Below are 14,526 nucleotides of genomic sequence, written 5' to 3'. Positions count from 1 at the left end.
GTGTGTTAATGAATTACAGTGTGACAGCTCAGGATTAGAGTGTGTGTATTAATGAATTACAGTTTGACAGCTCAGGATTAGAGTGTGTTAATGAATTACAGTGTGACAGCTCAGGATTAGTGTGTGTGTGTTGTTAATGAATTACAGTGTGACAGCTCAGGATTAGCCTGGGTGTGTGTGTGTGTGTGTGTGTGTGTGTGTGTGTGTGTGTGTGTGTGTGTGTTAATGAGTTATAGTGTGACAGCTCAGGATTAGCCTGGGGGTGTGTGTGTGTGTGTGTATGTTAATGAGTTATAGTGTGACAGCTCAGGATTAGCCTGGGTGTGTGTGTGTGTGTGCGCGTGCGCATGTATGCACTGTATGCGTATGTATGTGTCCATTAGTTTGTGAATGTGTGTGTGTGTCTGTTCATGAGTTATAGTGTGACAGCTCAGGATTAGCCTGTGTGTGTGTGTGTGTGTGTGTGTGTGTGTGTGTGTGTGTGTGTGTGTGTGTGTTAATGAGTTATAGTGTGACAGCTCAGGATTAGCCTGGGGGTGTGTGTGTGTGTGTATGTTAATGAGTTATAGTGTGACAGCTCAGGATTAGCCTGGGTGTGGGAGTGGGTGTGTGTGTGTATGTTAATGAGTTATAGTGTGACAGCTCAGGATTAGCCTGGGGGTGTGGGTGTGTGTGTGTGTGTATGTTAATGAGTTATAGTGTGACAGCTCAGGATTAGCCTGGGTGTGGGTGTGTGTGTGTATGTTAATGAGTTATAGTGTGACAGCTCAGGATTAGCCTGGGGGTGTGGGTGTGGGTGTGTGTGTGTGTGTGTGTGTGTATGTTAATGAGTTATAGTGTGACAGCTCATGATTAGCCTGGGGGGGTGTGTGTGTGTGTATGTTAATGAGTTATATTGTGACAGCTCATGATTAGCCTGGGGGTGGGTGTGTGTGTGTCTGTTAATGAGTTATAGTGTGAAAGCTCAGGATTAGCCTGGGTGTGTGTGTGTGTGTATGTTAATGAGTTATAGTGTGACAGCTCAGGATTAGCCTGGGTGTGTGTGTGTATGTTAATAAGTTATAGTGTGACAGCTCAGGATTAGCCTGGGGGTGTGTGTGTGTGTATGTTAATGAGTTATAGTGTGACAGCTCATGATTAGCCTGGGTGTGTGTGTGTATGTTAATGAGTTATAGTGTGACAGCACAGGATTAGCCTGGGTGTGTGTGTGTGTGTATGTTAATGAGTTATAGTGTGACAGCTCAGGATTAGCCTGGGGGTGTGTGTGTGTGTGTTAATGAGTTATAGTGTGACAGCTCAGGATTAGCCTGGGTGTGTGTGTGTATGTTAATGAGTTATAGTGTGACAGCTCAGGATTAGCCTGGGGGTGTGTGTGTGTGTATGTTAATGAGTTATAGTGTGACAGCTCATGATTAGCCTGGGTGTGTGTGTGTGTGTGTGTGTTAATGAGTTATACTGTGACAGCTCAGGATTAGCCTGGGGGTGTGTGTGTGTGTATGTTAATGAGTTATAGTGTGACAGCTCATGATTAGCCTGGGTGTGTGTGTGTGTGTGTGTGTGTGTGTGTATGTTAATGAGTTATAGTGTGACAGCACAGGATTAGCCTGTGTGTGTGTGTGTGTGTGTGTGTGTGTGTGTGTGTATGTTAATGAGTTATAGTGTGACAGCTCAGGATTAGCCTGGGTGTGTGTGTGTATGTTAATGAGTTATAGTGTGACAGCTCAGGATTAGCCTGGGGGTGTGTGTGTGTGTGTGTATGTTAATGAGTTATAGTGTGACAGCTCAGGATTAGCCAGGGTGTGTGTGTGTGTGTATGTTAATGAGTTATAGTGTGACAGCTCAGGATTAGACTGTGTGTGTGTGTGTGTGTGTGTGTGTTAATGAGTTATAGTGTGACAGCTGAGGATTAGCCTGGGGGTGTGTGTGTGTATGTTAATGAGTTATAGTGTGACAGCTCAGGATTAGCCTGGGGGTGTGTGTGTGTGTGTGTGTATGTTAATGGGTTATAGTGTGACAGCTCAGGATTAGCCTGGGGGTGTGGTGGCTAGGTAGACAGACAGGAAGCCCCTCTCTCTTCCGTCGAGACAGAAAGCATAAACGAGCACCACTCCTTACACATCAGAGAGTCATCAGACATGAATGACAAAATAGAGAGTGAGAGATAGAATGAGAAAGAGAAAGCGAGAGAGATACTGGCAGACAGACGACAGAGCTAAGAGACAGACAAAAACGTACAGAACGTAGCTGTACCCATCAGCCCCCCATCCACATACATGAGAGAACACCTCCCTCTACTGTCTGCATACAGAACTGCGGACTAGGTGTCATGTAAAAAAAACTGCTGCTCAGGTGTCGGTACAACTGGAGACTTACCACATGCGTAGATGGCACTGAGATATTTCCTGGTGCCCGAGTAGCAGGGGTCCCCAAACTCTTGCGTGGACGCTTGGACGAAACAGCTCTGTTTCCCCTGACAACGTGTCGTCAACACCTGGAGAGCCACGCCCGACTGGCAGTCTGAGACAGAAAGAGGGGGGATGAGAGGGGGAGAGAGAAAAAAAAGAGAGAGAGAGGACCAATGAGTCCATAGAGAATACCAGGAAGCAAAAACTGAGGGGTCTCGTAGGACGCATTCACTAAGAATTGACAGAGGGAGGGACTGCACAATCTGTGAGCCATATGGCACCCTTATATCTATGCATTCGGTATTCGGCATTCAATCTACACACAATACCACATAATGACAAAGTGAAAACAGGTTTTTAGACATTTTGGTAAATGTATAAAAAAAGAGAAAAAAAGTTGTAATTTACATAAGTATTCAGACGCTTTGCTATGAGACTTGAAGTGCATCCTGTTTCCATTGATCATCCTTGAGATTATTCTACAACTTGATTGGAGTCCACCTGTGGTAAATTCAATTGATTGGACATGATTTGGAAAGGCACACACCTGTCTATATAAGGTCCAAACGTTGACCGTGCATGTCAGAGCAAAAACCAAGCCATGAGGTCGGGGGAGAAGGGCCTTGGTCAGGTAGGTGACTAAGTACCCGATGGTCACTCTGACAGGAGCTCTAGAGTTCCTCTGTGGAGATGGGAGAACTTTCCAGAAGGACAACCATCTCTGCAGCACTCCATCAATCAGGCTTTTATGGTAGAGTTGCCAGACGGATGCCACTCCTTAGTAAAAGACACATGACAGCCCGCTTTGAGTTTGCCAAAAGGCTCCTAAAGACTCTCTGACCATGAGAAACAAGATTATCTGGTCTGATGAAACCACGATTGAACTCTTTGGCCTGAATGCCAAGCGTCACGTCTGGAGGAAACCAGGCACCATACCTACGGTGAAGCATGGTGGTGGCAGCATCATGCTGTGGGGATGATTTTTCAGCGGCAGGGACTGGGAGACTAGTCAGGAATCAGGATTGAGGCAAAGATGAAGCAAAGTACAGAGAGATCCTTGATGAAAACCTGCTCCAGAGTGCTCAGGACCTCAGACTGGGGTGAAGGTTCACCTTCCAACAGGACAATGACCCTAAACACACAGCCAAGACAACGCAGGAGTGGCTTTGGGACAAGTATCTGAATGTCCTTGAGTAGCACAGCCAGAGCCTGGACTTGAAACCGATTGAACATATTTGGAGAGACCTGAAAATAGCTGTGCAGCAATGCTCCCCATCCAACCTGACAGAGGAATGAGAGAAACTCCCCAAATACAGGTATGCCAAACTTGTGGCGTCATATCCAAGAAAACTCAATGCTGTAATCGCTGCCAAAGGTGATTCAATAAAGTACTGAGTAAAGGGTCTGAATACTTATGTAAATGTGATATGTTCTTAAGATTTTATAAATTAGCACCAAAAAAAATCAAAAAAATCTGTTTTTCCTGTCATTATAGGGTATTGTGTGTAGATTGATGAGGGAAAAAAACGATTTAATCGTTTTTAGAATAAGGCTGCAATGTAACAAAATGTTGAAGAAGTCAAGGGGTCTGAATACTTTACGAAGACACTGTATACAGTTACGGACAAATATTTTCTCATCCTTTTTTTTTTTTTTTTTTTTTACAATTCCCTATTTCGTCTAAAACACGTTGAAATTGAACAAAACTACAGAACCAAATAGTATTTTTGTAAACTTAAAAGGTTGAGTAAGTAAGATACGTCTTCACAAATTTACCCACATTTCTCTTATGTAAATACACTGAACAAAAATAGAAACATAAATGTAAAGTGTTGGTCCAACTGTACCGGGTAGATGGCGTAGTGTGGGCGAGTGGTTTGCTGATATGAAATCACATTTTATTGGTCACATACACGTGATTAGCAGATGTAATGCGGGTGTAGCAAAATGCTAGTGCTTCTAGCTCTGACAGTGCAGTAATAACCAACGAGTAATATCTAACAAATTACACAACATAAACCCAATACAAACAAATCTAAGTAGGAATTAATTAAGACTATATACATATGGACAAGAGATGTCAGAGCGGAACAGACTAAGATACAGTAGAATAGTAGAGAATACAGTATAGACATATGGACGAGCGATGTCAGAATGGAACAGACTAAGATACAGTAGAATAGTATAGAATACAGTATAGACACATTAAGTGAATGAGATCCCATAGAATAGCATAGAAAACAGTATATACACATCGTTGTCGGTAAACACAGCACTGATCTGTATTGACAAAGAGTTTGTTGTGGTGGGTTTTTGAGAGGTTCAATCAGGCTTTCTTGTGTCTCCTCAGCAATGGGGTCTTTCTGTTTTATCAACGACCAAATGAAGCATTCAAAGAAAAATAACAACCTCCCTACAATCAAGCATAGGGGAGGTTCAATAATGCTGCGGTGTCACTTTGCTGCCACTTGTACAGGGGCCTTGAACCCGTGCAAGTCATCATGAACTCAGCAGATCATCAATGTGTTTTGGAGTGCAATATTCAACCAACTGTCCAAAAAACTGTGTGTCAGTTGAAGGTCTTGGATGTTCCAGCAGGATGATAATCCCAAACACACATCAAAAGCAACCTGGAATGGTTCAAGAAGATACACTGTTCTGACAAAGTTGGCCACTGCAGAACAGAGTCCAGATCAGAAAGCATCCATAACCAATGGCAAAAGAGGAAAACCCCTCAAACTTTGAAGAATTAGAACCGGTTTGTTGCTGAAAAGTGATCCAAATTGCCAGTAGAACGCTGCTGTCGCGCCCTGACCTTAGAGAGCCTTTTTATGTCTAGGGTGTGATTTGGGTGGGCATACTATGTTCTGTTTTAATTTTTTTTGTATTTCTATGTTTTGGCCAGGTATGGTTCTCAATCAGGGACAGCGGTCTATCGTTGTCTCTGATTGGGAATCATACTTAGGCAGCCTTTTTCCCCTTCTGTCATTGTGGGAAGTTGTCTTTGTTAGGGTTACTTGCCCTTGTAAGCTTCACGGTCGTTTTTTGTTATTTCTTGTTTTGTTGGCGACATTCTAACAAATAAAAGAAAATGTACGCTCACCACGCTGCACCTCGGTCTCATTCTGACAGCCACATTAAGATCATTGATGGCTACAAAAAGTGTTGGCCTGCCTTGTCGTGGCTAGACTGTGAAAACAAGTACTCCAGGGTGCTAACTTAAGTTCACAAAAATGAAATTGTTTCTGCAATGTTGAAATTCAACTTCAACTTATTTTAGAAGAAATAGTGCAAGGGTGCCAATATATTTGACCGCAACTGTATCAATGCAATTCGTTTTATTGGCAAATTAAGTATTGTGTGTACCCTTCTATTTCTCTCTTGAGAGTGTTTGAAGAATCGTCGGCACTTCAGCGGCACATGAGCCCCGGTCAACGTACAACACTGACTAAGATCATTTTCTATAGACTCAAAGTAGGGAGAGACTCTGACACACTCTTCCCCACAAAGGCTCTGACCCCCCATTGTCCTCCTTCGGGGGCCCCTGTCCTGACCCATCCCAGGGACATCCTGCGCAGGCCCCCCATTGTGAAAAGGGACACCCAATCTTGTAAGGGTGTGTGGGGGAGGGGGAGAAGGGGGGCCACAGACACCTGTCAGAGTGATAGATGGGGCGCTCATTCATCATCACTAAGAGCCTGCCAGACCCCCTTCTACATCTTCAGATCCACCGCTCTTTTCTCTCATCCTCTGGGGAAGGATGTACAGATGAGGCTCCTTTTTTTCTGGGGGAAATGGACAGAAGGCTCTTTTCCTTTCCTCCTCCACTCTCTACGCTTGAGATTCAGAAGATATTGTCTGATGTACTAACATGCTGTGACCACATCTATTCCAATGGTGTACATTAAAGGTATGTGCTATCCGGCATCCTTGGGACATCCCTAACCCATTGAAGTTGACATTTAAAATGGTCATGGTAAGGGTTAAGGTTAGGGGTAGGTAAAGGTTAGGGGTTAGGGTAGGGACGACCCAATGATCCCAGATAACACTTAAAAGTGCAGGTAAGGTAATAGCAAATGTGTAGGATCATATATTACTGATATATTACTCATATATTATATACTGCTGAAGTCGGAAGTTTACATACACTTAGGTTGGAGTTACTAAAACTAGTTTTTCAACCACTCCACAAATTTCTTGTTAACAAACTCAGTTAGGACATCCACTTTTTGCATGACACAAGTAATTTTTCAACATTTTTTTTACAGACAGATTATTTCCCTTATAATTCACTGTATTATAATTTCAGTGGGTCAGAAGTTTACATACACTAAGTTGACTGTGCCTTTAAACAGATTGGAAAATACCAGAAAATGATGTCATGGCATTAGAAGCTTCTGATAGGCTAATTGAGATCATTTGAGTCAATTGGAGGTGTACCAGTGGATGTATTTCAAGGCCTACCTTCAGACTCAGTTGCTTGACATCATTGGAATTCAGCCAAGACCTCAGAAAAAAAATTGTAGACCTCCACAAGTTTGGTTCATCCTTGGGAGCAATTTCTAAACGCCTGAAGGTACCACGTTCATCTGTACAAACAATGGTACGCAAGTATAAACACCATGGGACCACACAGCCTTCATACCGCTCAGGAAGGAGACGCGTTCTGTCTCCTAGAGATGAATTTACTTTGGTGCGAAAATCCCAGAACAACATCAAAGGACCTTGTGAAGATGCTGGAGGAAACAGGTACAAAAGTATCAATATTCACAGTAAAACGAGTCCTATATCAACATAACATCAAAGGCCCCTCAGTAAGAAAGAAGCCACTACGGTTTGCAACTGCACATTGGGACAAAGATCATACTTTTTTGAGAAATGTCCTCTGGTCTGATGAAACAAAAATAGAACTGTTGGACACAATGACCATTGTTATGTTTGGAGGAAAAAGGCGGAGGCTTGCAAGCTGAAGAACACCATCCCAACCGTGAAGCATCATGATGTGGGGGTGGCAGCATCATGGTGTGGGGGGTGCTTTGCTGCAGGAGGGACTGGTGCACTTCGCAAAATAGATGGCATCATGAGGACGGAAAAGTATGTGGATATATTGAAGCAACATCAAGACATCAGTCAGGAAGTTAAAGCTTGGTCGCAAATGTGCAGCTGCGGTCATCCCCCTCTTCAAAGGGGGGGGTGGGGTCACTCTTCACCCAAACTACTACAGACCTATATCTATCCTACCCTGCCTTTCTAAGGTCTTCGAAAGCCAAGTCAACAAACAGATTACCGACCATTTCGATTCTCACCATACCTTCTCTGCTATGCAATCTGGTTTCAGAGCTGGTCATGGGTGCACCTTAGCCACGCTCAAGGTCCTAAACGATATCTTAACCGCCATCGATAAGAAACATTACTGTGCAGCCGTATTCATTGATCTGGCCAAGGCTTCCGACTCTGTCAATCACCACATCCTCATCGGCAGACTCGACAGCCTTGGTTTCTCCAATGATTGCCTCGCCTGGTTCACCAACTACTTCTCTGATAGAGTTCAGTGTGTCAAATCAGAGGGTCTGCTGTCCGGACCTCTGGCAGTCTCTATGGGGGTGCCACAGGGTTCAATTCTTGGACCGACTCTCTTCTCTATTTACATCAATGATGTCGCTCTTGCTGCTGGTGAGTCTCTGATCCACCTCTACGCAGACTTTGGACACTGTGTTAACAACCCTAGAGGCAAGCTTCAATGCCATACAACTCTCCTTCCGTGGCCTCCAATTGCTCTTAAATACAAGTAAAACTAAATGCATGCTCTTCAACCGATCGCTGCCTGCACCTGCCCGCCTGTCCAACATCACTACTCTGGACGGCTCTGACTTAAAATACTTGGACAACTACAAATACTTAGGTGTCTGGTTAGACTGTAAACTCTCCTTCCAGACCCATATCAAACATCTCCAATCCAAAGTTAAATCTAGAATTGGCTTCCTATTTCGCAACAAAGCATCCTTCACTCATGCTGCCAAATATACCCTTGTAAAACTGACCATCCTACCGATCCTTGACTTCGGCGATGTCATTTACAAAATAGCCTCCAATACCCTACTCAACAAATTGGATGCAGTCCATCACAGTGCAATCCGTTTTGTCACCAAAGCCTCATATACTACCCACCATTGCGACCTTTACGCTCTCGTTGGCTGGCCCTCGCTTCATACTCGTCGCCAAACCTACTGGCTCCAGGTCATCTACAAGTCTCTGCTAGGTAAAGCCCTGCCTCATCTCAGCTCGCTGGTCACCATATAATCACCCACCTGTAGCACGCGCTCCAGCAGGTATATCTCTCTGGTCACCCCCAAAACCAATTATTTCTTTGGCCACCTCTCCTTCCAGTTCTCTGCTGCCAATGACTGGAACAAACTACAAAAATCCCTGAAACTGGAAACACTTATCTCCCTCACTAGCTTTGAGATTACTGCACCTGTACATAGCCCATTTATTTATTTTGCTCCTTTGCACCCCATTATTTTTGGTCGCAATTGTAAATGAGAACTTGTTCTCAACTTGCCTAACCGGTTAAATAAAGGTGAAATATTTTTTATATTTTTTTAAATGGGTCTACCAAATGGACAATGACCCCAGCATACTTCCAAAGTTGTGGCAAAATGGCTTAAGGACAACAAAGTCAACATTTTGGAGTGGCCATCACAAAGCTCTGACCTCAATCCTTTAGAAAATCTGTGGGCAGAACTGAAAAAGCGTGTGAGAGCAAGGAGGCCGACAAACCTGACTCAGTTACACCAGCTCTGTCAGGAGGAATTTGCCAAAATTCACCCAACTTATTGTGGGAAGCTTGTGGAAGGCTGCCTGAAACGTTTGACCCAAGTTAAACAATTGAAAGGCAATGCTACCAAATACTAATTGAGTATGTAAACTTCTAACCCACTGGGAATGTGATGAAAGAAATAAAAGCTGAAATAAATCATTCTCTCTACTATTTGACATTTCACATTCTTAAAATAAAGTGGTGATCCTAACTGACCTAAAACAGGGAAGTTTTACTAGGATTAAATGTCAGGAATTGTGAAAAACTGAGTTTACATGTATTTGGCTAAGGTGTATGTAAACTTCTGACTTCTACTGTATTACTGATATTTTGTAACGGCGTTCTTCGTTTGTCGAAGAGTCGGACCGAAATGCAGCGTGGTGGTTACTCATGTTCTTTAATGAAAATATAGCGATACACGAAATAACTTAAATACAAAAACAACAAACGAAACGTGAAAACCTATACAGCCTGTCTGGTGCTAACTAACACAAAGACAGGAACAATCACCCACGAAATACAAAGTGAAACTCAGGCGTGACATGTATCATATATTACTGATATATTGCTGATATATTACTCATACATCATATATTACTCATATCATATATTACTGATATATTACTGATATATTACTCATATAATATATTACTCATATATCACTGATATATTACTCATATATTACTCATATATCATATATTACTGATATATTACTGATATATTACTCATATCATATTACTGATATATCATATATTACTCATATTACTCATATCATATATCATTGATATATTACTTATATATCATATATTACTGATATATTACTCATATATCATATGACTGATATATCATATATCATATATTACTCATATTACTCATATATCATATATCATTGATATATTACTGATATATCATATATTACTGATATATTACTCATATATCATATATTACTGATATATTACTCATATATCATATATTACTGATATATTACTCATATATCATATATTACTGATATATTACTCATATATCATATATTACTGATATATTACTCATATATCATATATTACTGATATATTACTCATATATCATATTACTGATATATCATATATTACTCATATTACTCATATATCATATATTACTCATATTACTCATATATCATATATCATTGATATATTACTTATATATCATATATTACTGATATATTACTCATATATCATATATTACTGATATATTACTCATATATCATATATTACTGATATATTACTTATATATCATATATTACTGATATATTACTCATATATCATATATTACTGATATATTACTCATATATCATATATTACTGATATATTACTCATATATCATATATTACTGATATATTACTCATATTACTCATATATCATATATCATTGATATATTACTTATATATCATATATTACTGATATATTACTCATATATCATATATTACTGATATATTACTTATATATCATATATTACTGATATATTACTCATATATCATATATTACTGATATATTACTCATATATCATATATTACTGATATATTACTCATATATCATATATTACTGATATATTACTCATATATCATATATTACTGATATATTACTCATATATCATATATTACTGATATATTACTCATATTACTCATATCATATATCATTGATATATTACTTATATATCATATATCATTGATATATTACTCATATATCATATATTACTGATATATTACTCATATATCATATATTACTGATATATTACTCATATATCATATATTACTGATATATTACTCATGTATCATATATTACTGATATATTACTCATGTATCATATATTACTGATATATTACTCATATATCATATATTACTGATATATTACTCATATATCATATATTACTGATATATTACTCATATATCATATATTACTGATATATTACTCATATTACTCATATCATATATCATTGATATATTACTTATATATCATATATCATTGATATATTACTCATATATCATATATTACTGATATATCACTCATATATCATATATTACTGATATATCACTCATATATCATATATTACTGATATATCACTCATATTACTCATATATCATTGATATATTACTCATATATCATATATTACTGATATATTACTCATATTACTCATATATCATTGATATATTACTTATATATCATATATCACTGATATATTACTCATATATCATATATCACTGATATATTACTCATATATCATATATCACTGATATATTACTCATATATCATATATTACTGATATATTACTCATATATCATATATTACTGATATATTACTCATATATCATATATTACTGATATATTACTCATATATCATATATTACTGATATATTACTCATATATCATATATTACTGATATATTACTCATATATCATATATTACTGATATATTACTCATATATCATATATTACTGATATATTACTCATATATCATATATTACTGATATATTACTCATATATCATATATTACTGATATATTACTCATATATCATATATTACTGATATATTACTCATATATCATATATTACTGATATATTACTCATATATCATATATTACTGATATATTACTCATATATCATATATTACTGATATATTACTCATATATCATATATTACTGATATATTACTCATATATCATATATTACTGATATATTACTCATATATCATATATTACTGATATATTACTCATATATCATATATTACTGATATATTACTCATATATCATATATTACTGATATATTACTCATATATCATATATTACTGATATATTACTCATATATCATATATTACTGATATATTACTCATATATCATATATTACTGATATATTACTCATATATCATATATTACTGATATATTACTCATATATCATATATTACTGATATATTACTCATATATCATATATTACTGATATATTACTCATATATCATATATTACTCATATATCATATATTACTGATATATTACTCATATATCATATATTACTGATATATTACTCATATATCATATATTACTGATATATTACTCATATATCATATATTACTGATATATTACTCATATATCATATATTACTGATATATTACTCATATATCATATATTACTGATATATTACTCATATATCATATATTACTGATATATTACTCATATCATATATTACTGATATATTACTCATATATCATATATTACTCATATATCATATATTACTGATATATTACTCATATATCATATATTACTGATATATTACTCATATATCATATATTACTGATATATTACTGATATATCATATATTACTGATATATTACTTATATATCATATATTACTTATATATCATATATTACTGATATATTACTCATATATCATATATTACTCATATTACTCATATATCATATATCATTGATATATTACTCATATATCATATATTACTGATATATTACTCATGTATCATATATTACTGATATATTACTCATATATCATATATTACTGATATATTACTCATATCATATATTACTGATATATTACTCATATATCATATATTACTGATATATTACTCATATATCATTTATTACTGATATATTACTCATATATCATATATTACTGATATATTACTTATATATCATATATTACTTATATATCATATATTACTGATATATTACTCATATATCATATATTACTCATATATCACTCATATTACTCATATATCATATATTACTGATATATTACTCATGTATCATATATTACTGATATATTACTCATATATCATATATTACTGATATATTACTCATATCATATATTACTGATATATTACTCATATATCATATATTACTGATATATTACTCATATATCATATATTACTGATATATTACTGATATATCATATATTACTGATATATTACTTATATATCATATATTACTTATATATCATATATTACTGATATATTACTCATATATCATATATTACTCATATATCACTCATATTACTCATATATCATATATCATTGATATATTACTCATATATCATATATTACTGATATATTACTCATGTATCATATATTACTGATATATTACTCATGTATCATATATTACTGATATATTACTCATATATCATATATTACTGATATATTACTCATATCATATATTACTGATATATTACTCATATATCATTTATTACTGATATATTACTCATATATCATATATCATTGATATATTACTCATATATCATATATTACTGATATATTACTCATATATCATATATTACTGATATATTACTCATATATCATATATTACTGATATATTACTCATATATCATATATTACTGATATATTACTCATATATCATATATTACTGATATATTACTCATATATCATATATTACTGATATATTACTCATATATCATATATTACTGATATATTACTCATATATCATATATTACTGATATATTACTCATATATCATATATTACTCATATATCATATATTACTGATATATTACTCATATATCATATATTACTGATATATTACTCATATATCATATATTACTGATATATTACTCATATATCATATATTACTGATATATTACTCATATATCATATATTACTGATATATTACTCATATATCATATATTACTGATATATTACTCATATATCATATATTACTGATATATTACTCATATCATATATTACTGATATATTACTCATATATCATATATTACTCATATATCATATATTACTCATATATCATATATTACTGATATATTACTCATATATCATATATTACTGATATATTACTCATATATCATATATTACTGATATATTACTGATATATCATATATTACTGATATATTACTTATATATCATATATTACTTATATATCATATATTACTGATATATTACTCATATATTACTCATATATCACTCATATTACTCATATATCATATATCATTGATATATTACTCATATATCATATATTACTGATATATTACTCATGTATCATATATTACTGATATATTACTCATATATCATATATTACTGATATATTACTCATATCATATATTACTGATATATTACTCATATATCATATATTACTGATATATTACTCATATATCATTTATTACTGATATATTACTCATATATCATATATCATTGATATATTACTCATATATCATATATTACTGATATATTACTCATATATCATATATTACTGATATATTACTCATGTATCATATATTACTGATATGCGTTTAATGATAGCAACTCAG

The 14,526-nt window shown here is 35.0% G+C and overlaps 1 protein-coding gene across 1 annotated transcript in view; it reads right to left on the bottom strand.

Annotated features, from left to right (window-relative positions):
* Positions 1–1,974: 1,974 nt before the first annotated feature.
* The window catches only part of LOC116356236 (protein eva-1 homolog C-like), a 32,207-nt gene continuing 19,655 nt past the window's right edge, over positions 1,975–14,526 (bottom strand). The window contains exon 4 of the mRNA XM_031800868.1: positions 1,975–2,517. Coding sequence (XP_031656728.1) covers positions 2,318–2,517 — 200 coding nt within the window. The 3' untranslated portion in view covers positions 1,975–2,317. The remainder of the gene's footprint in view (positions 2,518–14,526) is intronic.

Source organism: Oncorhynchus kisutch, linkage group LG21 (genome assembly GCF_002021735.2).
Source record: "Oncorhynchus kisutch isolate 150728-3 linkage group LG21, Okis_V2, whole genome shotgun sequence".
In the NCBI taxonomy this organism is placed as follows: Eukaryota; Metazoa; Chordata; class Actinopteri; order Salmoniformes; family Salmonidae; genus Oncorhynchus; species Oncorhynchus kisutch.
Note: the sequence above shows the minus strand (reverse complement) of the source record. Positions and strands in the feature narration are given on the sequence as shown.